Source organism: Bombina bombina, chromosome 6 (genome assembly GCF_027579735.1).
Source record: "Bombina bombina isolate aBomBom1 chromosome 6, aBomBom1.pri, whole genome shotgun sequence".
Lineage (NCBI taxonomy): Eukaryota > Metazoa > Chordata > Amphibia > Anura > Bombinatoridae > Bombina > Bombina bombina.
Genome location: NC_069504.1, coordinates 904,937,084 through 904,964,798, shown reverse-complemented (window position 1 = coordinate 904,964,798; position 27,715 = coordinate 904,937,084). Strand labels below are relative to the sequence as shown.

The window sequence follows — 27,715 nt, the reverse complement described above, 5'->3', positions numbered from 1 at the left end:
AAATCATTTTTCTACGTAAAATATATCCTCTTTTAAACCCGTTTATTGGTTGTAAAATTAAAAAGCGCTTCGGCGGCATATATACCCTCTGATATTCTATATTTTACCTCACGCTGTCAATTTAATAAAACTCCCGACACCATTATAAGTCAAGCTGGAACTGTAGGAAAAACACATCATAATGCCAACCATGAAAAAACTATTATTAAAGTTAAATAACACTTTCTTTCTATCACATTTATGGTCTGTCAAAATTCTATTGAGTGTACAAAGATGGCAGCCAATCGCACAGGTAATACGGAGATGACGTGTACCAGCGTTTCCGGGTCGAGGTTGGGCGGAAGCGCTGTTCTTGTTACAGGGAGGGGTTCGGGCACACACCGGGCTTCCTGGAGATTCTGTCGGTTGTTGCTGAACCGAAGCTCTTGTACATAACACTCTTCGACAGGATGGGCACTAGGGACGATGAGTATGATTTCTTATTCAAAGGTAAGTTAGGGCGCGGTGTGGTAATGAAGCCTCAGACAATTATAAATGGTGCTGCGTTGGGTATATTTACTGGAGCTGAGGATATAGATATGTAAATGTATATTTGTTAGAGGCTCAGAGTGAGAACGTGTACGTGATGCCCTGAGTCTTGGTTAGCCTGTCAGTGGGACATGAATAATTTACCAGAGCTTTATAAATAAAGGTGCCAGTTTATGGGTACTCACTATTTTGTCCAGTGCCACTTGTGACGTAAATACAGCCCCTGACAGCCAAGTGCCAACGATTTAAACCTGTGTTGCTTAACAACTGAAACAGGTTTTGCAAAAGTACTGTGATTAGGTATTTCTTAATTTATAAAGGAAAACTATGTTACTATGTTGTGAGATTTTTAAATAACATATGAAGTGATATAAAATCTATATTTTTTTAAACAACTTGTTTGTCCTATTTATTTGGTATGGTCACAAAAGCTTTATGTTCATGGGCCTGATAGTTATTTTCCACCTGCATTACCTTATTTCTAATAGCTCTTAGCTATTTCTATATCAATAAATGGGGCTCATACAAATTATTTTGCTTCTGCTCTCTTTAGTATTAATATTAAACTTTTACCCCACTTGTCTATTTAGGTGTTGATGTCTTGATTATTACCTAATGTTATATTAAAACAATTAATGTACTGTGGAACCTGTAACACAATTTAATAACCAAGAAGGATTTTAGATATATGAAATGCTGAAAAGTCTATAGTCAGAAGTGCATATTTAGAAGACGTGAGTCTTGGCATTTCTTAGGGCTGAGGCTAAGAAGCTGTGCAGAATGCATTGGGACTTTCACCCTGCTGGATGCTGGTGTTCAGGGTCAGTGGTTGAAGCTGAGTTTGACCTCTCATAGGTAAGGAATGCAGGGGGGGGGGGGTGTGGGGGGAGCACCAGCCTGTACAGAACATTTACTCCCCCACTAAAGCTTCATTCAGCACTAGTAGGAAATGTCTGAATCTCAGATTGCCTCATATGTAGCAATATTTTGCGTAAGCACAAATATGAATTCATATACCACAGTTTTTCTTAATTTGAGGATACAATAAATTATGTATATGCAAATTATCTGTATTATACTTTGTATGTCTATTAAGTTTCAATAACATTTTATTGGTGTTATCTGAATTTTAACCTATTCAATACTATTGTAGAATTCACCTTTTTAAACTTTTGCAGTTAGTCTGATTGAGGCCAATTGATTTAATTTTTTATGTTTTGGATGCTGGCAAGTAGGTTTTATGTAGCTACTTGTATAATAATTCAATAAAGTAGTAGCCAGGAGTAAAATGTATGGAGCCATAGCTCACTGGTATTTGTCAAGCCATAATTTAGATTGTGCGAGTGCATTTGGATTGTCTTGATAGTTATCTAATCCCTATTACACAAAAGGTGTTTTTCTCCTTCTTTATTTGTGTAATACTCTTATAATAAGAGGGCATGTTTTTTAAACACGTTAAAGGAACATTATACTGAAAAATGTACTCTGTTTAACCCCCCCTCCCTTGCTGAATTAACCAGCTGTTTCCTTGTGGGAGTTGTCCTATCAGTCAAAGGTCCATAGATACCTAGGTATCCGTTATACAAACATACACTTCCTTTACATTTCAATGCATTTTACTTAACCCATGTTCATGCAGAATACTTACTTGTTTAACTGCTGCTCTTTCGTGTAGATTATTTTTGAGTACCGTAGTAAGATTTTGAATTATTTTAAATGCCGATCATTTATATACAGTACTGTCCACTGAATATATATATATATATATATATATATATATATATATATATATATATAAAAAACCATACAAATACTCAGCGCTATCCACCTAATACAGAAGACCACTATATTCATGTATGTAGTAAGGCAAAGGTAAAATATCAATTCAAATAATATGCCTATGTAGTGTGCCTAAAACCTATATGGTCTGAGAAAAAGATAATATCGTTATGGATTGAAAGACATCAAATGTACATATACTATTTGAGGATATGATAGTATATTGTCCTTATATGTAGCAGTCAGTTTAGTTCCACTTAGATCTGTTGCTTTTGCGCTTTTCTGTATTTTCTAATATATATATATATATATATATATATATATATATATATATATATATATATATATATATATATATATATATATATATATATATATATATATATATATATATATATATATATATATATATATTATATATATATATATATTATATATAATCGCAAAAGAACGAGGATACCAGGGAACTCTGAACCAAAGTGGTTTATTCAAAAACGTATAGGTGCGGCACTAAATCAGTGTGCAAGGTAGGCAGGATCTCCTATATAAAATATTTTTTCATAATCTATCCGCAGGACTTTAAGATAATAGCACAGGTTTCCCTGGTGAACCTTTTTTTGTTGTGCACCATTATACTTCAGTGGAATTTTTGTTTTAATGTTATAAACCACATACAAGTTGAAGTTCTTATTAGACTGGCATTGCTATCATAACTTTGTTGTGTTTTTGTTAGCTGTATTGTAACACTAGTCTTTATTCAGGACTGATCATTGTAACCGCTCTTAAAATATTGTAAGGGTGTGTGTGTCATCTTATTGTGAGTCACACAGCACACCCTTATGAGAGCCTACATGCTCTGGTGCTGATCTCAGTGATGCAATGCACAATCTAGTACAGCTAATGGATTGCATGGCTTCACCACACTGTTTAGGATCTTCTAGGATGCGCATATAATGCAGCGGCTGCAGATTTTTATTTAGTGTATGCATAATTCTCCAAGCCATAACCTTCCCTCTGTTTATCGAATATCTTGTGTTAGACATTTAGCTCAGAACTCTCTTGCTAATGTGTGTCATGCTTTTTCATACTCTCTATTTCTGAGGTTCACCATGACAACCGTTTTGTCTCCTGTTCGTTAGAAACTTCACAAATGTATGTATATGGGTTTTCAAGCCCCGGTGGTCTAAATTGGCACACACCTAGTTTTTGTCTTTTTTTCTACAGTGTAAAATAGGGCATTTAAATATGAAAAAAACCCACCTTTCCTATTTACTTCTATTATTAAATTGCTTCATTCTCTTGGTATCCTTTGTTGAAGGAGGTAGCTGGACACTTCAGGCAAGTTAATTACATGAGGCATTTATGTGTAGCCACCAATCAGCAGTCAGTAGTGCATTGCTGCTTCTGAGCCTACCTAGGTTTTTTTTTTTTTTTTTGTTTTTTTTTTTATGGAGGATACCAAAAGGATGAAGCAAATTATATAGTAGAGGTGGCCATTAAAAAACAAACTTAACAACATGGTTTTAATCTGTTCTGCAAACTTTCACTATGCTAGTTTATTGCTAAACAGAAAGTTTTATAATTACAAAGTGTTGTACGTCTATTTAAAGGGATATGAAACCCAACATTTTTCATTTTCTTATTTTTCATGATTCAAATCGAGCATGTGATTTCAAACAACTTTCCAATTTTCTTCTTTTATCCAATTTGCTTCATTCTCTTGGTATCCTTTTTTCAAGGATCAGCTATGAACTGCTGGGAGCTATTTGAAGACATCTAGTGAACCAATGAAAATAGGCTTTTTCGTGTGCAGCCACCTATCAGTAGATTGCTCCCAGTAATGCATTGCTTCTCCTGAGCCTACCTAGATATGCTTTTCAACTAAGGATACCAAGTGAATGAAGCACTTTAACTAATAGAAGCAAATTGGAAAGTTTTGTAAAATTAAATGTTCTGTCTGAATCATGAAAGAAAATTTTTGGGTTTCATGTCCCTTTAATCATCCCTTTGTATGAATTGTTGAGCGGTCTTCTGATTACTACATTAGTGACTATTTACGTGCATGCTCCTTTAGAAGTTTCCTAGGCAAGGTTTGGGGGAGGTAAATTAGACTGATAAACTGAGCCCAGCTATGCCTGATAAGAATTTGTCTAGCTCTGTGTATTCTTGCATAGCTCCTAGTGATAAGTACAAAGTGAACCTTGCATGAATTAAACAGGACCTCTGCCTTTGTACCAGCTAATGTTTTCCCCCCTCCCAACAGCAGCAGGTTCTGTACACTTCCAGTCTGGCATTGGGACAGAGCATGACGTTTGTTGTACTGGAAATACAAGTGCAAGATATCAGGAGATCTCTGTGCTTGTTATCACAATACTTCACAAACAGCAGTTTTCTTTGCTTGTTTTTACAGTCCTGTGTGTGTCATCTATACAATGTCTATGGCAACCCCTAAACAGATGTCAAAGGTCTAACTCCACTGCCCCTTTTGTAGTGTACAGATTAAACACTATTGCTAGTGGGAGCTTGCGTAATGCTGCCGGTTCAGGCCTCTCCCTGTGATCCTCCCTCAGTGAAAGCATTCTGTCAGTGTCACCAGACTCTGTTGTAAAGGATCAGGAAGTGCCTTAAGGTAGGTCAGACCTGTCTTACTGGCACACCTGGCTTCATGTGACGCAACAGCTGAATACTGCCTTCACTGTACTGGCTGATTGCAGACTAGACATGTGTTACAGTCTGTATAGTGTTCATTAGCTTTGTTTAGTGCCCTACCTGAACACATCTTTTATGGTACAGCCTGCAGTAAGTTGTTGAATGGTTTATTATATTCTATGGCTTAAAAAAATCCTCCTAAGTTTTTTGTTTTGCCTATTCTACATAAATATAGGTACAAGATACTCATACATAGCTCATAAAATTCCTCTGGTGGCCCTAAATATTCTTGGTTGTGCCTCCATCTGATATTCAATTTTTACACCCCTATATCTAAAAATAAAATGTTTTCATTTAAGGGACATTTAAAGTATATTTTGCATATATGCATAGTAGTATATCAGAATTTAAAGGTTCAAAAATGCCGTTTATATTGTAATATAAAATATTAAGTTATATGTACTTTTATTAATTTGTCTTATTTTCCTAGAATTTAAAAAGAAAAACTGATACTTCTAGTTCCCATGAGAATTGAAAGTGCAGACTCCACATGCCTTGCGCTGCTATATTTCACACAGCCATTTCTTTCTCACTCAAAAATAATGTATCTGCATATTATGCTCAGGCTAATCGTTCTTATAGTTCATAATTTTTCATTTAATTAGTGTTTTATGCCATTTTAAGCATTGTCCTTCAAAAAAGCCTCCTTGCCCAATATTTTCAGGGATTTCTCCAAGAGCTTTTCTTTTTCATTGTGTGTATTTGTGTGTTCTCCTATTTTACATAGGTTTAATAATTAAAGGGACAGTATACACCAATTTTTATGCAACTGCATGTAATAGACACTACTATAAAGAAGAATATGCACAGATATAAGAATCCAGTATAAAATCTTTTAAAAACTTTTGATGAGGTTAGGCTGGGACGCCCACTGAAAGGAATTAGAGAAAAAGGAACAGGCAGACACTTCCCCCTTCCTCTACATATGAAAAGACCCATTACACAGCCAGAATGTCTATAGACGTCAGTATACATCTAAAACATTGGGGCTTGGTTAGGAGTCGGCACAATGTTTTTTAAAAATAAGCAAAACTATGTATTTTTATAAAAAAAACACTTCCAGATGGGCTATATAAATGGATCATCTACAAAACATTTATGCAAAGAAAAAATCTAGTGTACAGTGTCCTTTTAAGAATATACATAAATGAGCTTCTGCACTAATGAAGCAATGTTGCACTCCAACCTTTTAGGGAGCATGCAAACCCTCCAGCATTTCAAGGGCAAATTACAGGAAAAACAAGCAAAATAAAGTACATTACATAGTTTTTATCACGTGCAATCAAACTGTTTTGGGGATATTAAAGGGACATTAAACACTAAAATGCTAGATAGAATGATGCATTCAAAGAAATTATTAGTCTGGGAATAACATGTAGATGTATGTTTTTTTAAAGTTTCATAGCTGCTTAAATATTGACAAAATAAGTGTAAAGATTTAGTGTCTATAAAACAAAGAGAGCTGCCATGCTGTAACTTAGGTTACCTTCTCTGCTGTGGCCAATTAGGTAAAGTTATAAATTGGTTACTACAGTGTGCAGCCAATGGCTGTGTGGAATATAACTGTTTTGCAGTTCAACTTCTGACACGAACTGAAAAGCTACCAATTTCAGAATGGAATTACAGGAAAAGGGGAAAAAAAATATAATGAAAGTATATTTCAGAAAGTATATTTCAGCCACCTGGTGCATTGCAGGAAAGTTCAACATACATGCAAAGTCCAGAATACACACCCAGCACGGTGTATATGGTGTATCCGGAAGAAAGCAGGCAACACAGGAAGTTCGAACAGCAAGCCTTTTAATCCAACAAAGATTAAACAGGAGGGCCTTAACCCATAACATTTCGGTCTACACTTAGACCTTTTTCAAATGGAGCCCATGTGAGAGATAATTGAACCACATAATGAACAAACCTTATATACCCAGTGTAATTTACAAATGTAAGTGAAACATAATAATCCTGATACCTGCCTCGCCGCTCAATAGCCGACCGCCCATCACTGTCGGAGTCCCATGCGTGTGCACGCATACGTGATGACGTAAAACGTCACGGCAAACAGAGTAAAGCCGTGTGTATAGTGTCATGGCAACGGTAAACAGAAGCCGTTCAAAATTATGGCAATATGGGGAGCGGAGCGGTGCGGTGAAGGATGTACACCCTAATAAGTGTGTGCATAGGGAAGGCAGGACAGAGGATTACCAGATAGTGTAATAAGACAAAATAATTAAGTAAACTTTATATATATATATATATATATATATATATATATATATATATATATATATATATATATATATATATATATATATATATATATATATATATATATATATATATATATATATATATATATATATATATATATATATACATATATACATATACATATACACTAAGTGGCAACCCAATAATCAGAGAACAGCAACCAAAATAAATGAAGCTGCAGGATAGTGCTCTATGTTCTAAGGGTAGTCAATTACTTTAAAAAGACACACATATATCATAGTTTCAAAAAAGAAACCAATCTATATGTGAACAGTATCAATGGAAGACTACACCTATGCACTTATAGTATTTAAGGTGCCTTCATGCCTATGGAAAAATAGAAACATCTTTGTTAATTGTCATTAGACATTTTTGTTAATTTATTTGCGTTTTTTAACTCAGTCCAAAGGAGGGGATGCCTGTAAGGAATTCATTTGTAGCGACATCCAAAATCTATCATTGAGTTCAGGCCCTTGGGGGCCACGGTGTTAAGATCAAAAATCCATCTTGCTGCCAATGCTCTGTCCCCACCTCGTCTTAATCGTGGAACATGGTCAATGAGTATTACTCTTAACTTAGATAGTGAGTGACCTGCTTGTAAACAATGTCTAGCGCCTGGTTGCTCAGAGCTACCCGTTTTTATGGCCTGGTGTATAGCAGATTTGTGATTCACTAGCCTTTTTCTGAAGGTAGTGACCGTTTTCCCAATATAATATAAGGAACATGGACAGATGATGGCATAAATGACAAAGTCTGATGTGCACGTCAAACCTATGTTGGATCTTGTACTGTTTATTAGTGTGTGGGTGATGGAAACTGTTACAGGTCACCATATGATTACATGTGACACAGTTACCACATCTGTAACATCCCACTTTGGTCTTGGGTAACCAAGTCCGACGATCATAGCAGTGCACTGGGTCGCTCAAGACTAAAAGATCTCGCAGATTTTTAGATCTCTTATATACCATCCTAGGTGGTGGAAGGTCATAAAAGGGCAGACTGGTGTCTTTTGCCACTATTTTCCTATTGTCGTTAATGGTGTTAGATACCACTTTCGAAAACGGAGTGTAGGTAGTCACAAGTCTGCCCTTTTATGACCTTCCACCACCTAGGATGGTCTATAAGAGATCTAAAAATCTGTGAGATCTTTTAGTCTTGAGCGACCCGGTGCACTGCTATGATCATCGGACTTGGTTACCCAAGACCAAAGTGGGGTGTTACAGATGTGGTAACTGTGTCACATGTAATCATATGGTGACCTGTAACAGTTTCCATCACCCACACACTAATAAACGGTACAAGATCCAACATAGGTTTGACGTGCACATCGGACTTTGTCATTTATGCCTTCATCTGTCCATGTTCCTTATATTATATTGGGAAAACGGTAACTACCTTCAGAAAAAGGCTAGCGAATCACAAATCTGCTATACGCCAGGCCATAAAAACGGGTAGCTCTGAGCAACCAGTCGCTAGACTTTTTTTTACAAGCAGGTCACTCACTATCTACGTTAAGAGTAATACTCATTGACCATGTTCCACGATTAAGACGAGGTGGGGACAGAGCATTGGCTTTATTACGATTGGAAGCAAGATGGATTTTCGATCTTAATTCTTTTGTCTTATTACACTATCTGGTAATCCTCTGTCCTGCCTTCCCTATGCACACACTTATTAGGGTTTACATCCTTCAGCGCACTGCTCCGCTCCCCATATTGCCATAATTTTGAACGGCTTCTGTTTACCGTTGCCATGACACTATACACACGGCTTTACTCTGTTTGCCGTGACGTATTACGTCATCACGTATGCGTGCACACGCATGGGACTCCGACAGTGATGGGCGGTCGGCTATTGAGCGGGAGGCAGGTATCAGGATTATTATGTTTCACTTACATTTGTAATTACACTGGGTATATAAGGTTTGTTCATTATGTGGTTCAATTATCTCTCACATGGGCTCCATTTGAAAAAGGTCTAAGTATAGACCGAAACGTTATGGGTTAAGGCCCTCTTGTTTAACCTTTGTTGGATTAAAAAGCTTGCTGTTCAAACTTCCTGTTCCGGATACACCGTGCCGGTTGTGTATATCCGGGGGTCTACAGCAGATATGGGTATAACACACTCAGCAGTGAGCATTGAATACAGACATGTTTCGGCCGATATATATATATATATCTCACAGCACCATTTTACATATAGGCCAAGGTAATCAACCCTGATCTGCAATTTTAGTAAGTAGCAGACCAGGGGTGCTGGACAGTAGTGTCGTATAGAATAAAGAACTAGGAGAGAAAGTGGTTAAAAAAAACCACAAGTCTACTATAGCCTGCACTGATTAATAAATGGCAATTTAGAAAACTCCAGAAAATGGGGAACAATCGGCACCGAGAAAAATGCACACTGATACAGTGACCTGTGCTGAATCACACCTTTTATTCAATACTGCTAAATTTAAAGAGGCAATACCTCAAAATGATAAAATAATATTAAACACATAAATAAAGTAGTAACCACAGATACTAATGTGTCGACACAGATAGACTAGTAATATAGCCTCTTTTGATTACCATCCCGGGAGGTAAGTGAAATAATAATGTCCATAGGGAAATAATTATGGTGCAATAATGAAATTCCAGAAGTGCACATAGTTAACTTGTAGCCAGGACATTTACTTATAATCCTCCTATTTGGTGATAATGCTGAGTAGACAGAGGAAAGCTGTATACAATAAGAGGGAGCTGCTAGAGTTGTGTAACCCCTGTATATAATTCCATATACTGTCCAGTATGTAATAGAACAGTCTAGTTGTCACACTTATATTTATCAATTATATCGAAACGCTAGGGTGGCTTGGCAGCTATTTCCAGGAAAAGCAACAATTTAGAGACGGCACACGGATACCTGTATCAGGGATAACTCCTTTCTCACCTGACCCATCCTTGGACGGTCCGCACCATGCCTTTGACTCTTCACACTGTTAAATCTGGCTTTTTTCCTGCTGCAGATAAAGATGAATATTTGCACTCACCCTAGAGTTCATGCAATGTCCAAACTCGACTTTGGTACAGGGGTTAACAGTCTCTACCTCTATATTGCTCCTCTGACTGTTTCCATCCGGTCGATCAAAAAACAAAGGGGTTCAGCTGTTACCCCAGTGTTGCTGCTGCTACGCACGTTTTCACCCGCACAAGGCTGATTTCAAATCGGGCTTCGTCAGGCCATGTATGAATTTAGCAGTATTGAATAAAAGGTGTGATTCAGCACAGGTCACTGTATCAGTGTGTATTTTTCTCGGTGCAGATTGTTCCCCATTTTCTGGAGTTTTCTAAATTGCCATTTATTAATCAGTGCAGGCTATAGTAGACTTGTGGTTTTTTTTAACCACTTTCTCTCCTAGATATATATATATATATATATATATATATATATATATATATGGCTTACAGCTCATGAAATCCCCAAATTCACAATCTCAGAAAATTAGAATATTACATGCAATCAATAAAACAAGGATTGTACATAGAACAATATCGGACCTCTGAAAAGTATAAGCATGCATACTGTATGTACACAGTACATGGTTTGGGCCCCTTTTGCAGCAATTACTGCCTCAATGCAGCGTGGCATGGAAGCTATCAGCCTGTGGCACTGCTGAGGTGTTATGGAAGACCAGGATGCTTCAATAGCGGCCTTCAGCTCTTCTGCATTGTGCGGTCTCATGTCTCTCATCTTTCTCTTGGCAACGCCCCATAGATTCTCTATGGGGTTCAGGTCAGGCGAGTTTGCTGGCCAATCAAGCACAGTAATCCCACGGTCATTGAACCAGGTTTTGGTGCTTTTGACAGTGTGGGCAGGTGCCAAGTCCTGCTGGAAAATTAAAGTCGGCATCCCCATAGAGCTCGTCTGCAGAAGGAAGCATGAAGTGCTCCAAAATCTCCTGGTAGACGGCTGCGTTGACCCTGGACTTAATGAAGCACAGTGGACCAACACCAGCAGATGACATGGCTCCCCAAATCAACACAGACTGTGGAAACTTCACACTGGACTTCAAGCATCTTGCAGTGTGTGCCTCTCCATTCTTCCTCCATACTCTGGGTCCTTGGTTTCCAAATGAGATGCAAAATTTGCTCTCTTTAGAAAAGAGGACTGTTTTTCTTTAGCCCAGGTAAGACGCTTCTGACGTTGTTTGTTGTTCAGGAATGGCTTGACAAGAGGAATACGACATTTTGAAGCCCATGTCCAGGATCCGTCTGTGTGTGGTGGCTCTTGATGCACTGTCTCCAGCCTCAGTCCACTCCTTGTGAAAGTTCCCAACACTTTTGAATGGCCTTTTCCTGACAATCCTCTCCAGGCTGCGGTCATCCCTGCTGCTTGTGCACCTTTTTCTTCCACATAACTTTCTAATAATGTGCTTTGATACAGCATTTTGGGAACATCCAACTTCTTTTGCAATTACCCTTTGAGGCTTTCCCTCCTTGGCGGATGTCAATTATGGTTTTCTGCACAACTGTCAGGTCAGCAGTCTTTTCCTTGATTGTGACTCCTACTGAACCAGACTGAGAGACAATTTAAAGGCTCAGGCACCCTTTGCTGGTGTTATGGCTTAATTAGCTGATTAGAGTGGGACACTTTGAGCCTAAAATATTGCACCTTTTCATAATTTTCTGAGATTGTGGATTTGGGGTTTTCATGAGCTGTAAGCCATAATCATCACAATTATGACAAATCATGGCTTGAACTATCTTGCTTTGCATGTAATGAGTCTATCTCATATATTAGTTTCACCTTTTAAGTTGCATTAGTGAAATAAATTAACTTTTGCACAATATTCTTATTTTTCGAGTTTCACCTGTGTGTGTATATGTATGTATATATAATAGATTTATCATTTTATATTACCATCTCAAAGTGTTTAATGTCCCTTTTAAATTCTGATTTTTTTTAATGTCCCTTTAACCATTTTATCAACACCCTTATATGCTTTAATCAGGGTTGGCAGTCTTAGGACCTCATGTGGCCCATGGTACTATTATTTGTGGCCCCAAGAAAATATATATAAATAAAAATGTGTGCTTTGGGTGGCCAAAACTCAAGATTCCTCTTAAAGGAACATTAAACCCAAAATATTTATTTCATTATTTAGATAGAGAATACATTAAAAAGAAAATGGCTGCCCAGGAAATAGTGCTTCCTATTAGTGTTCCTGCTAATGTATAACATTGTTGCAAAGCTGCTACCATATAGTGCTGCAGACATGTGAACACTAATGAGCTTACATCCGTGATTTGATAACAGAAGTAAATGGGAATTTTGTTTAAATCTGTATGTTCTATCTGAATCATGAAAACAAAAATGTTGTGTTTTATGTCCCTTTAAGGTGAAAGCAGAATGAGGGTGCCCTGCAACCTTAACTAAATCCACTGTGTCACTGAACATTTTCAGGAAGTATATTATTATTTATGTTGGATTGTAAATTAATATGTAGTCCTTCAGGTTTAGAAAATATTGACCTGCAGCCCCCATGAGTTGGCCATACCTACTGTAATCGATGTAAAGGCAGTAAACCAATCGGCCGGGCACATTCTCACAGTGACTGACTATTTATATTTTCTTTCCCACAGTTGTATTAATTGGCGATTCAGGAGTAGGAAAAAGTAACCTTCTGTCCCGATTTACCCGTAATGAATTTAACCTGGAGAGTAAGAGCACCATTGGAGTAGAGTTTGCCACAAGGAGCATTCAAGTTGATGGCAAAACAATCAAAGCCCAGATCTGGGACACAGCTGGACAGGAGAGATATCGAGCCATCACGTCAGCGTGAGTCTTCTGTGTGTCCAGCCTAAAGTCCAGGGGTCACAATGTGGCAGTCTGCTGCTTTAACCCTGCCCTTTATTCTTCAATATTGTAACATTTGCAACATAACAGAGTGTGTGTGTTTTTTATTTATTTATATATATATATATATATATATATATATATATATATATATATATATATATATATATATATATATATATATATATATATATATATATATATATATATATATATATATATATATATATATATATATATATATATCTCTCTTAATTGAGGAGTTAAACAACATAACATCAGTATTTCTGGCATTTGGCGATGACACCGAATCCACAGAAACAAATATTTAAGAGAATTTCTCTTTTTCTCTCTCTCTCTCTCTTTCTCTTTTTTCTCTTTCTCTTTCTCTTTTTCTCTTTTTCTCTTTTTCTCTTTTTCTCTTTTTCTCTTTTTCTCTTTTTCTCTCTCTTTCTCTCTCTTTCTCTCTCTTTCTCTCTCTCTCTTCTCTCTCTTTCTCTCTCTTTCTCTCTCTTTCTCTCTCTCTTCTCTCTCTCTTTCTCTCTCTCTTTCTCTCTCTTTCTCTCTCTTTCTCTCTCTCTCTCTCTCTCTCTATCTATCTATCTATCTATCTATCTATCTATCTATCTATCTATCTATCTATCTATCTATCTATCTATATATATATAATAAAATATTTTATCAGCGCAGCTTTTAAACGTTATTTTCATTACCTGAGTAAAAACTGTCAATTTAAACTAAAATGCTGGTATCATTTGTGCACCTCCTACTAGTGGTTGAGTATTAGCAAGAAGTGCTTATAAGGAAATCTACAACTTTTACAGCTTTATTATTTTAAATTTAAAGAGCTTTTACTTAACATTTTTTTTTCATGCAAACTCCTCCCCCCCCCCCCCCACTAGTATATTTAGACCTAGTATATTTAGATGCTGCTCTTTTCTACATATAGCAAACAATACACCCTTTCAAATGGACTGGGTTTTCTCTCCCATGCCCTATTGAGGTTGATTTCTACTACTGCTTCTTGTTTACGTATTGCTATTTTCAGTGTGTCTGCTTTAAATGGAAAGTAAAGTCAAAATTAAACTTTTATTATTCGGATAGAGCTAGTACTCTATGGCAGCAGTGTTTCGTAACATTGTATAACAAAGCTAAAAATAATGTTGCAAAGCACTGCTTCCATAGAGTACTAAAGACACGTGCACACTCCTGAGCTCTTATGAGCCTACCTTGTTTTTTACTGTTCAATAAAAGCTACCAAGAGAACAAAGCAAATTTGATAACAGAAGTAAATTGGAAAGTTGTTTTAAGCTGCATGCTCTATCTGAATTATGAAAGTTTAATTTTGACTTTACTATCCCTTTAACTGGAAAAAGACAGGTATTTTAAATGACAAAGGTAAAGGATCAATTTGTAAAATATTGATTGCCCTTTGTCAGGTAAAATGGATAATTGGGAACACATTAAAGGGGAGCTAATGTTGCAGTATAATGTCCCTTTTAATATGCTATTGTTACATTTTAACACAAACAGTTTATATTAATGTGGTGATCCTGTCATGCTAGTTCAAGAAACATATCACAGTCGGCAGCATCTAAAAAAGGAGGATTGTACATTTTAACTCCTCCCCCTCGTGGCTTACTGGCCAACAGACATAAAGTCCTTTAGGCCTTGTCATTCACAAGTGCTGCAGCGTGCACATGTTAATCAAGCACATCAGCATTACTTGATGGGCATTTTAATATTTGCACATTTTGTGCCCCCTCCCCCTAGCCTGAATGATCATTAAATTGTCTCATATTTATTTCAGATTTTATATATTTTGACCAATTGCTTTACATTTAATGAATATAACAGGCTGGAAATGTTTATTCATGAAGTTACCACTAAATAATTATTTGGTTTAACATGACCTGTATTTCATCTGTGCTCCCACACTGCCTTACTCGTTGTCAAGGAGATCAGTATACAAAGCAGAGATTCATGCATATGAGAAACACCTTCATTACTCATAAACCTTCATGGCTCTTAGACATTGTGCCTGTGCACGCAGGTCAGCGTAGATGCTTGTGATTAAACCGTCATGGCTAGATGACTGGGGCTTCTATATGCCCATATTATGTTGCCAAAACACAGCAAGGCAGGTATATTTTGTATGACAAGCTTATAAATAAAATAAATAAAACTACAGCTATATTGCTATTTGCTTAGACTTGGAATTAGATAAGACAAAGTCTGCACAACAATTTAGCTGGAAGCGTTTTTGGTCCCTCCTAATTCTATTAAAAAACACATCTCCATAGCTTTAAAGGGACATGAAAATAAAAATGAAAGTGACGCTGTACTGTTTAATCCCCTACAGGGAGAATTTTCATTTGCCTATATGACGTAACAGCCTTTTCTTTTTGCACTTCATGTTCCATTTACAAAAGGTTGTTGTGTTTGTTTTTTGTTTTTTTTAAAAAGTGCACAACAGTAAGCTCTCAGTTGTCGAGGTATGTGTTCTGAATATGTGAAGCAGAAAGAGCTTCTAAGTATCAGATGGGGGAAAAAAACAACTTTTGTTAGATTATGTTCATGTCTGGACAGTTTGTATCTTCTGCTGTAACGGTTTTCTTTCCACGCAGGTATTACAGGGGAGCTGTTGGGGCTCTACTGGTTTATGATATAGCCAAACATCTGACATATGAGAATGTAGAAAGATGGCTAAAAGAGTTAAGGGACCATGCGGACAACAACATAGTCATCATGTTAGTCGGAAACAAGAGCGATCTGCGCCATCTAAGATCAGTGCCTACTGATGAAGCCCGAGCATTTGCAGGTTAGTATGGAAATTTTGTCATAGGTGGCTTTCACTTAAATCCATGGGTACAGCCTCTTGCTTTAATGGACACATGCAATATTAACAGTGCATTGCAGGGTTTGATGAATTTCCTCAAAATCTAGCCAAATGTGTACACACACACACACACACACGTACGTGTGTGTGTGTATGTATATATATATATCTATCTATCTCTTTTACACGTACAATATGTATATGTGACTTCTAATTGGCTCTCTGACCATACCCTTTTCTGATGCTGCATTGTGTTATTGTGTTGCATCTTCCACTACTGCAAACATTTACTGCTGTAAATAATTAGAGGATTTTATATTCATATTAGAATGCCCCATTTAAAGGGACATCGACACAAAATACATTATCTAAGCATAGTATTGAGGTTATGCCCCACCTCTCTCTATTCATGGGTGCTGCCATGTTGAAATCTAGCTTTCACTACATTCCAGCGCTGACCTGTTTGCACATGTGCAGCAGCTTTTCTTCAGATACATGTAGTGTAACCTATGTTTCATATTGGCTGCATCCATGGTTAGAAGGAGATGTATGAAATTTGTTGTTCAGCATAATTTGGTGTATTTTATTTACATTTATTCCCTTGTTTAGCTGAAAAATCTTTATAATTAGTAGACTTGTGCATTTGGATCCCTCGTTAGGATCCAAATGCGGAAGAAGGCAGGCGCTCTTGGGATTCGGCTCTTTTCGTTGCCGGGTTTATTTCTGTGAAAGTTCAATGCTAAGATCTGGATTTGCACAGATGTTAGTGTGAACGTTCATAAAAATAAATCCAGCTCTGAAAAGACAAATTCCATGAGCAAAGGATCCAAGTGCTTTTCTAGAAATTAGAAAATACTTAAAGGGACAGCCTACTTGAAACATTTTGTTTAAAAAGATAGATAATCCCTTTATTACCCATTTCTCAGTTTTGCATAACAAACACTGTTATGTTAATATACTTTTTACCTCTGCAGACTGCCTCCTTATCTTAGTGCTTTTACAATCTTGCATTTTAGCCAGTTTGTGCTGGTTTATGCATAATTCCACAGGAGTGAGCACAATGTTATCTATATGGCACACATGATCTAACACCACCTGGTTGTAAAAAGCTAATAAAATGCACTGAAATAATAGGCGGCAAGGGCTTTAGAAACAGGCAGAGATTTAAAGGATATAAAGTATATTAATATAACAATGTTTGTTGTACAAAGCTGGGGAATGGGTAAGAAATACGTTATCTTTTTAAACAATAACAAGAATCCAGTGGACTGTCCCTTTTAAATCTCAGAGCACCTAGTGACACCCTATAATTTTCACTTGGACTCAAGCATTTTATCTTTTTGATCAGAGTGAGTTAAACATTGTAAAGACTGGGATGAAGCATTATTCAATGTTATAGGTTTGTTTTTCTTTGATTTTAAATAAACTTTACAAAATTCTTACTGATGCTGTTTGTGTGAATTGAGCAGTATAGATTTATCCACAGATTACCTATATATATGTTAATGTACGTGTCATACAGATTACCTATATACGTGTTAATGTACGTGTCATACAGATTACCTATGTACGTGTTAATGTACGTGTCATACAGAAAACCTATGTACGTGTCATACAGAAAACATATATACGTGTTAATGTACGTGTCATACAGATTACCTATGTACGTGTTAATGTACGTGTCATACAGATTACCTATGTACGTGTTAATGTACGTGTCATACAGATTACCTATATACGTGTTAATGTACGTGTCATACAGATTACCTATATACGTGTTAATATACGTGTCATACAGATTACCTATATACGTGTTAATATACCTGTCATACAGATTACCTATATACGTGTTAATGTACGTGTCATACAGATTACCTATATACGTGTTAATGTATGTGTCATACAGATTACCTATATACGTGTTAATGTACGTGTCATACAGATTACCTATATACGTGTTAATGTACGTGTCATACAGATTACCTATATACGTGTTAATGCACGTGTCATACAGATTACCTATATACGTGTTAATGCACGTGTCATACAGATTACCTATATACGTGTTAATGTACGTGTCATACAGATTACCTATATACGTGTTAATGTACGTGTCATACAGATTACCTATATACGTGTTAATGTACGTGTCATACAGATTACCTATATACGTGTTAATGTACGTGTCACACAGATTTATATTAATACGGCTATTTCTGAAATGATCTGATCGCTCTTGATGTGTGCTCTTACAGAAAAGAATGGTTTATCTTTTATTGAGACATCTGCTTTGGACTCAACAAATGTGGAAGCTGCTTTCCAGACCATCCTAACAGGTGAGATCCTCTCCTCTTTTAGTGCATCAGCATAAACACCTTTGGTATCATCTTTAATTGTAAAGAAGAACAAAGTCATCAAACTTGTTTCATGTGTAAAGTAGACCAGCAACTTGCTTCCTGATCGAACCCAAATGTTTCTTTTGTGATTCAGATAGAACACACAATGTGAAACAACTTTCCTATGTACTTCTATTATCAACATGTTGGTTTTGTTTTCTTGTTATCCTTTGTTGAAAAGCAGTAAGGTAAGTTCAGGAGTGGGCATGTGTCTGCAGCACGATGTGGAAGCAATTTTGCAACAATGTTATACATTAGCAAGAGCACTAGACAGCAGCACTATTTCCGTTCATGTAGTGCTCCAGACGTGCACACTACCTATCTAGATATCTCTTCATCAAAGAATAACATAAGAACTAAACACATTTTATAATAGAAGTAAATTAGAAACCTTTATTAATTTGTAGTCTTTATCTGAATCCTGAAAGAATTTTTTTGGAATCCATGTCCCTTTTAAAGGTACAGGCTAGATTATAGGTGGAGCTTTAAATTATCCAAAATGTGCCCGTTTGCAGGCGTGAGATAATTAACCAGCGATTACAATTGTCTAGTTATTGCTACCGCAAGCTCACAATAGCAATTAGCGCTTATAAAATTAATCAGAGATTAGATCTCTGGTTAATTTTATAAATGTGCCCCATATACCCCCAAAATACAGTGTAGTGTATTTTATTAAACATAAAGATAGCAGCATATTTTTATTTTTTAAGCACTAGGCAGTATTTTGAGGGTAAAGTTGGTGGGAGTGCCTTTACATTGTGGACTATGGGAAATATATATGTATATGCTTATAAACATATATATTTGTGTTAATATGTGTGTGTATATATATATATATTTGCTGCCATCACTGCGCTTAGGTTCTGATGCTGTCTCTGGAGCTTATGGAAGCGCGCTCTCGTGATCGCAATGCAAACACAAGCTCACATTTGCATTGCTGACAACTTGTAATGCCAACGCACATTAGCGTGCACTGGTGTTACACAGTGGAGTGCAAATATTGCTTTCACTCCGGCCCAGAGTGTTTTAATGATTAAAAAAAAAAAAGTTGGATATATAACAAATTTGTCACTGCAAATTACATTGTAAAAATATATTCCTATGTTGCTTGTTTTTTCAGAATTTTTAACATATACTGTTTGCAGTTCATGAGTCAAACAAAGCTTTCCACACGTTTTCTTCCTCATCAGTACGGTGGTGCTGGTTGTATTTCTAATGTACTAACCATTATAATACATCTGCTTCCTTATGGTGAAAGTATTTTTTGTCGTTATTCATTAAGTCAGTGGTAGGAGCCTTCTGCTGCTCAAAGTACAGCAGTGAAATATTATCCTTGTGTGCCATTTCATGTCTAAGACAGGCTGGAAATCTCAAAGTACATCATTTACACTGCACACAAAAAATTCTTCAGCCACAAATAGTTTTACTCCCTATATGTGGACATGCAACTACATAAACTTAAAGGGACATAAAACAACTTGAATTTTCTGTGAACGTAACGGCAAATTAACAGTGGCTGAATCTGAAAACTTTCTGAATACATTAACAGTGTTGCTGGAATTTCTTTTCTGCGGCCAAACTACCCTCTTTTCATGTGAGTAGACAACTGTCATTTTGCAGAACTTGAATGTGTGACAGTATCTTATTTAATTTCTCCTACTGAGACCACCTGAGTAAGGTTAGGCTGGTGAAGATTGGACATAGCAAAAGTTTCCAATTAACTTCTGTTATCAAATTTGCTTTGTTCCCATGGTATTCTTTGTTAAAGAATAATATATGGAAGGAAATAATACTGCCATCTAGTGCTCTTGAAAATGGATAACATTCATGCACACTTGCTGCCATATAGTGCTCAAGACACGTGTACACTCATGAGCTTTTGCCCTGGCTTTTCAACAAAAGATACCTAGATAAAGAAAATTTGATTATAGAAGTAAATTAGAAAGTTGTTTAAAAGTGTATAATCTATCTGAATCATGAATGAAAAATGTTAGGTTTTATGTCCCTTTAACCCTTTAGTAGTGGTTGAGCACATAGACAAGGGGACTCTGACAAAGAGTAAAAAACACCATTGCACCTTATATACAAACTACTGACATTGTAGAACGCTCTGGTAAAGTTGCTTTCGGTTTGTGTGCACGTCTCACCTAAAATAAAGCTGTTGGCATTGTCCTTATAACTTGTCACTAGGGATATGCTGTGTACAAACATTGTATTTTCTTTCATTTTCAATATAAATATAATCGCCTTCATTTTTCAAAAAATATTAAGATTTTTGATTGCTGCACTATTTTTTTTTTTTTTGCTTTTATCATTCCTTTAAAGGGAGAGCCTACCTGATTTTTTTTATTTTTATTGTTCAATAAGATAGATAACGCCTTTACTAGCCATTCCCCAGCTTTGCATAACCAACATTGTTATATTAATATACCTCTAAACCTCTGTCTGCTTTTAAGCCTTTTCAGGCCTCCTCTTATCTCAAGTCTTTTTTATTAGCTTTTGAAAGCCAGACAGTGCTAGTTCATATTAGATAACGTTGTGCTCACTCCTGTGTAGTTATGCAGGAACCAGCACTAATCGGATAAAATGCATGTTTGTAAAAAGCACTGAGATAAGGGGCAGTCTGCAGAGGCTTAGATACAAGGTACTCAGAGGTAACAAGTATACTAATATAACAGTGTTGGTTAGGCAAAACTGGGGAATGGGTAATAAAGGGATTATCTTTTTAAACAATATACATTTTCAAGTAGTGTCCCATCAGTGCTAACTCAAAAATAACTCAACTGGAAGTGAGCACTATGTTATCTATATGGCACACATGAACTACTGCTGTGTGTCAAGATAAGAGGCGGCCTTCAATGGCTTATACATTAGCATGTGAACAATACCTAGATTTCGCTTTCAACAAACAATACCAAGAGAACAAAGCAAATTTGATGATAAAAGCAAATTAGGAAGTTGTTTAAAATTTGCATGCCCTATCTAAATCATGAAAGTTTAATTTTGACTTTACTGTCCCTTTTTAAAATACACCATTCTCAATTTTCAATATTTTGATATTGATTTAATATTTTAATTTGAAGTAATTTGTTTGGTCATCATCACTGCACACCTCTTAGTATTTCAGTACCTTGTAATTGGGCACTATCTTCCAGGTTTTTTGCAGTACCTGTTTTTTAAGATTTTCTCTTTCAGTGACATATGCTTTATTTTTTATTTTCTTCACTATAATGATTTTATCCTTACTATTATAAAAATTAAGCTGGATGATTGTAATTTCCAGTAAGTGACGCATGTTTTTCTGTCTTCCTTGGCCATTTTTGCCTTCTGGCTGTAATTGGTTACTAATTATTTTGCATCAGTGGACCTGTGGCAACAATGGGGTTAAATCTGTCCTCTAGGTACGTGAACATGGGAATATTCTCAAGGTCACAAGATAGGAAGAGCTGGAGAACACATAACTCTGTTCTCATTTCCCTGGCGGCAGTCTGTGTTTACTTGCCGTTTGTAGATTGTGTAGACCAGGTATAGCATATTCAAATGATGCTGAGGTGATAGTTTTTTTATTCTGTTAGCCCGGTCTTAACATTATGCTTCCGATTCCTAACATTCTAGGTTATTCTGCATTTTTATGTGATATTATTAAAAAAAATGATTTTAATGTTTTCAACCCCAATATTAAGTTAAAGGGATAGTGTAGTCAAAAATTAAACTTTCGTGATTCAGATAGCGCATGCAATTTTAAGCAACTTTCTAACTTACTTTTATCAAATGTTCTCCATTCTCTTGGTATCTTTATTTGAAAAAGCAAGTACATTTAGACACCAATCAGCAAGCGCTACCCAAGTTCTGAAGTAAAAATGGTCTGGCTCCTAAGCTTACATTCTTGCTTTTTCAAATTAAGATACCAAGAGAACGGAGAACATTTGATAAGAGTAAGTTAGAAAGTTGCTTAAAATTGCATGCTCTATCTGAATCATGAAAGTTTTTAATTTTGACTAGACTATCCCTTTTTAATGCATGTATGTATTTGTACATTGTTACACCCACATACACGTAAACACCTTGGGAGCTAAGAAGCCCAAGCAATGTCGTCTTTAGAGGGATCCCATTCTAAATATTAGTAGGAACAGAGTACTGTTATGTTTACAAAATAATGATTTATGCTGGACACGCTTGTGCCCCCCTAAATAATAGAAATATAGACACCCTCTGCCTATTAACGTCTTTCTTACTGCTAGCAGAGAAGCATCTTTCTTGTACAGATAATGGCGCGTTTGTCCCATGATAATACATTACAACTATATGTAGGACTATTTACAGATCACAAACCTATTGTGGGCTCCCAATACAATACATCTTGTCTCACAATATACTGTGTATATATTCTGAAACTATATCTGATTATGGATGAGATTGGTATTCAAGCGTGCTATTATAATTTGCTAAATGGAAATTGCAGAAGGCAATGTGATGTATTTAGTGTCACCTAGTGTAAGAAATAGGGCAGCACAACTATGCTCATTGCAGAGTATAATATATATATAACTGTTGGTTATGCAAAACTGGGCAATGGGTAAAAAAGGGATTATCTATCTTTTAAACAATACAAATTCTGGAATAGACGGTCCCTTTTAAGGCTTTTTCTTTTATTATTATTTTGGTTTATCCTCAATTTATACTCTGTCTGCAACAGATTGCAGCCACTTGTATGGAAGGCTTGCATCCTTTGTTTTACCAGTGCTGTGCATTAGCACATTTTTTTACACGCACACGTATATATACTGTATATTTGTGTGTATTTCTGTGAAAAATTTGCCTATATTCTAATAAAGTGCACTGTGTACATTTTTATATTAAAGCTAGTTGGTGCATGGTAATTTCATTTATGTACTTAGGTTCAGTAATGACCCAGATGCAGATGAAATAGACTTCAAAATTGATCCAGCAGCTTGATGACCAAATGAATGATAGATACATGACACTGTCATCCATCATGACAGATCTTAAACCCTTTCATGACTGTGCTCATTTGTCTACATCGGAACAACGTTCCAATGTAAACAAATTGAAATCACGCAATAGTTCATACGATCGCGAGATTTCAGTGATGGGATTCGGGTCAGGGGGTGTCCCTATGACGCTAGGCACTCCCCTCAGACCGCAATCCCATTCAGGAAGCCCAGTGCAGTTAGGATGGCATGGAGCGTCCTAACGTCGGAAAGGGGTAAAACGTGATGTTTACATGAGTGTATCACCGATATGGCTTTGACACAAAAACAAACTTAATTTTTTTCCCCCCTCTTATGTGCATTTGGTTTTAACTAAAAAGAGAAAAAAACTTAAGTAAAAACCGTTTAAATGTTTGTTAAAACAAAATATTTTATTGCGCGCAACCTTCACTCAAAGTAAAAAAATGTTGACGCTGGCAGGGTAGTGCTCGTATTACAAGATCAGGCGTGCTAATTTCAGGAGTTCATATATTGAGACAGCTCTAACTTCTCCCCTTAGACTTCAATTGGGGCTTATTGTGTGCACGCTAACCTGACTCATTAGACCAACGAAGAACATTTTCTTCCAAGTGAAGAACATTGGAATGTAAATTATTTATATTCCAAACTCTCTCTCTTTTCTTCTCTCTCTCTCTCTTTCTCTCTCTCTTTCTCTTTCTCTCTCTCTTTCTCTCTCTTCTTTTCTCTCTCTCCCCCTCTCTCTCTCCCCCTCCTTATAGAACAGTTTTATTAATATTCATGTTTTATTTATTTTTTAATCAGGAAGTGTATATATGAGTGTAATAGTTTTTGTTTTGAACATGTTTTTTAATTTTTTTTATAACCTTTACATTTGACGCTAGGTCTCCAGTCCCGCTAATACTTTGAGAGCTGTTTTTGTTTGCGCTCGAGCACAAAGTTTACTTTCAAATTGTAATATGCGTGTTTGCACGGTTGCAACAGTGCGCCACTTGCAAGCTAGCCCAGTTTTGGGTATTTGAGGAGGCGCAGTATTTTAATTTGGGAACACCGAGTACATGTATGCATGTAGCTTTATGTTGGCCTGATCAGAGTAAAAGCTGTTGCTGATAAAATGATGGCTTTTACAGGAAGCATTGTTTAAGTGATTGTAAAGTTTAATAAGTGCCCGGTATCTAAAAATACTCTTTAAAAACAGGAGAATCGGCGGTCTAACGTAATGAAAAAAACATGTTTGTAAAGTTTATTGGATTAAAGTGCCCCAGTTTTTAAGAGGTATTTTTAAATACTGGGCACTAATTCCTTATAAGTCACTTGTGAAGTTTATGTTCCTTTTAAAGATAGCATTGTGTGTACTAGACCAGGACTTGCCTATTGTGTTTGTCTTGGCACGATGGGCAGGTGAACATTCATGGCTTGGTTAACATATAGTACTAAAAACACCTTTTTCTTGTTCTATTCAGAATCTAAATAAACATCTTAAAGGTTAAGTTTAGACCCAATACATAATTTTGATTATTTATTGTTACATATAAGAGCAGCATCCTACAACTGTTCCCATATCTATAAGATGCTGGTCTGGTATGTAACAATAAATGATGAAGTAAGGGTCTAGACTGTTCCTTTTGAAATATTACTTTTTTCTAATCACATTTTAAATAGTGTTCTTTCACTTGCACATTCTTTTTTGTAGAGTTTAAAGGGACAAACTAATTCCTATCTTGATTCAGTCTCAGAATACAATAAAAAAAAAAAAAAAAGGTTTCAATTTGCTTCTGTTAATAAATTTGCTTTTTTTTTTTTCTTCTCATGGTATCCTCTCTTGAAGAGATAACTAGGTTAGTAGTGTTCACATGTAATGAGCATTACGTCAGGGAAAAAGTGGCACCATCTAGTGCTCTTGTAAATGAATTACATTCTTGAAAAAACTGCTGCTTACCTCCATGTTTCTTAACAAAGGATACCAAGAGAATGAAGAAAATGAGTTAATAGAAGCAAATTAGAAACTTGTTTAACAATGCATGCTCTATCTGAATCATGAAAGAAAAATTGTGTTTCATGTCCCATTTTTTTTTATCCCTTTAAGATTAGCCACATCAAGTGGATTCCATAATCTGACATACTTTTGTTTGCAGTCATGTATAGTCTCTTCTGGTGTTTTATAACCTTGCTCCCAACACTGAGTTTATCTTTTAGTAAAATTAGTGTTTTGAATATTTACTTAGTCTGCCACCTTTTTAAGTTGCAAGAAAAAACTGTAGGGTAAAAATGTTTAGATAATTCCGTTGAGATTTAAGAGACTATTTATTTAATACACGACAATGTAACGGCCATGTTCAGCCCATTTGACAATAAAAAACAAGTACGCTTTGTGTTTTGCCCTTATAAGAGAGATTGCTCTAAAACAACCATGGCAAATAAAACGAACCCCTGATGTATCACATGATGGTGTATTCTGATTGATCAGAATTGTATGATGTTGATAAAAGTAGTAATTTGTGTATTTTTCTCCCTTTTTTTTTTCTTCCAGAGATTTACCGCATTGTTTCACAGAAGCAGATGTCTGACATCCGCGTGAATGATATATCCCCCAGTAACAACGTGGTTCACATCGATGTGCCACCCACCACTGAAAACAAACCAAAGTTGCAATGCTGTCAGAACATATAATGGCTGCTGCCTGCTGTATGCCAGGCTTTTCCCTGGGCCAGCTGCAGAGGGGCCAGGCTAGGAATTCCTGGCTCCTTTTCTAGGGGTGCCAGGTTCTGTATATTCCCCATGTCCTGCCATGGACTCTTTTTGGAATTCTTTTTTTTTTTTTTTTCGTTGTTAATATATATTTTTTTTGCGTGTATGTGTATAAATACTTTAATTTTACTATTCCATCTGGATTTTTACATGTCTTAAATTCTTATTATTTTCAATGTTCTGTATTAAAATATGATCTAATTCTCCTCCTCTGTTGCCCCTGCTTTCAGTTAGTCTCCCCCACCTCCCTCTCCATCCTTAATAAGACACTATGGTTGCAGGTTCACCCCCCCCCTTGCCCTTTTAGACTCAGAGGCATCTGTATAATATATTAAATAAACGCATGTTGCCTGCTGAAGGCATTTTCTCCTTATACTTTGTGATCTCCCATTTCTCTGTATTACATTATGGTGACACTTTGTTCCTTTTTGCTGGAAGTCACTGGGAAAATGTAAATTTTGTAAGGGGAGATCTGCTATGTGTGTTAAAGGGACATTTTGATACAATTTTGTTTTGGGAGTATTTAACCCCAGCATATGTCAGTGCTAAAAGTTCCAACTTTTTAGGCTGATTTTAATTCTGAAAGAAGAGCCTCCTAGTGCCAGTTGTCACACAAAGAGATAGGACCCTGTGTTATGACCATTCTTTTGGTTCTTTTGCCTGCCCAGTCAGTGATCTTGAGTGAGTTTCAGTAATAAATGGATGTGACACTGAAAATTCAGTTCTCTATAAATGTTTAATTATATGTAGAAATAAAAAATGTGATGTTTTTCATTGTTTATTTTGCCCACATTTTTCAGTAATTTATCTTGGATTTTTTTTCCAATTGCCTGTCAAATAAAGTGTATTTCTTGATAAGTCATTACCCTGACATGCAGCATCATACACAGTGATTGTTTGATCAGTGCCAACATTCCTTTGTCTCTAACTGGCCACCGCAAATTTAGTGCTGTTTAAGGGTCATGTCTCTGGGCTGCAAAACTGTGTAAAACAGAATGACAGCTTTAAATGCATTTAAAATATATATTTTCTATTGTGATCTTTCACAATGCAGTGCTTATTGATTATGTTTTGTATCTATAAAAAATGACAAATATCCAATTTAAAATCAGTCTAAAAGCTAAATGTTTTAGTAATATTTGTAGCAGTTAATTGCTGACATGTATGCTAGTATCAAAAGGCCCACTATACAATTATATTACAATGCCCCTTTAAAGAAGATCATGGAGACACCTACTGTAAGAAACAAATGTATAAAAGCGTGAAAACGCCACTTCAGGCTGTTCTGTGTTTACCCCTTCACCTCCTATATCTAGTGGAGCTATACCCGTAGTAATGAGTGATCATATAGATTGGGTTTGCTTAGCCCTCCAGAAAATGCTGGCATTCAGTGAAAGCACATGCTACAGGAGATAGCTCTGCTGGTTCTACGTGCGGTTGTAAGAAAAGGCTAACATCTGAGAATTTGCCTGTAAGGAAAAATCTCTTAAAGGGACAGTCTACTTTAGAATTGTTGTTTAAAGAGAGAAATTCCTTTATTATCCATTCCCCAGTTTTGCATAACCAACACGGCTATATTAATACTTTTCACCTCTGTGATAACCTTGTATTTGAAGTGATTGTAAAGATTAATGAAT

At 36.2% G+C, this 27,715-nt stretch overlaps 1 protein-coding gene across 1 annotated transcript; it reads left to right on the top strand.

Annotated features, from left to right (window-relative positions):
* The first annotated feature begins 338 nt into the window (after positions 1–338).
* On the top strand, positions 339–26,857 carry RAB11A (RAB11A, member RAS oncogene family). Its single transcript, XM_053718533.1, has 5 exons — positions 339–489; positions 12,912–13,107; positions 15,753–15,946; positions 18,220–18,300; positions 25,861–26,857. Exons 1-5 carry the CDS (start codon positions 450–452, stop codon positions 25,998–26,000), a joined length of 651 nt encoding a protein of 216 aa, XP_053574508.1. The 5' UTR covers positions 339–449; the 3' UTR covers positions 26,001–26,857.
* The last annotated feature ends 858 nt before the right edge of the window (positions 26,858–27,715 follow it).

What these genes read in the sequence shown, in the direction of transcription:
- RAB11A (XM_053718533.1), top strand. Translation starts at nt 450, where the DNA reads ATGGGCACTAGGGACGATGAGTATGATTTCTTATTCAAAG. An exon ending in TGAAGCCCGAGCATTTGCAG is followed by an intron (nt 15,947 to 18,219) that starts GTTAGTATGGAA and finishes GTGCTCTTACAG; the next exon opens with AAAAGAATGGTTTATCTTTT. An exon ending in TTTCCAGACCATCCTAACAG is followed by an intron (nt 18,301 to 25,860) that starts GTGAGATCCTCT and finishes TTTTTCTTCCAG; the next exon opens with AGATTTACCGCATTGTTTCA.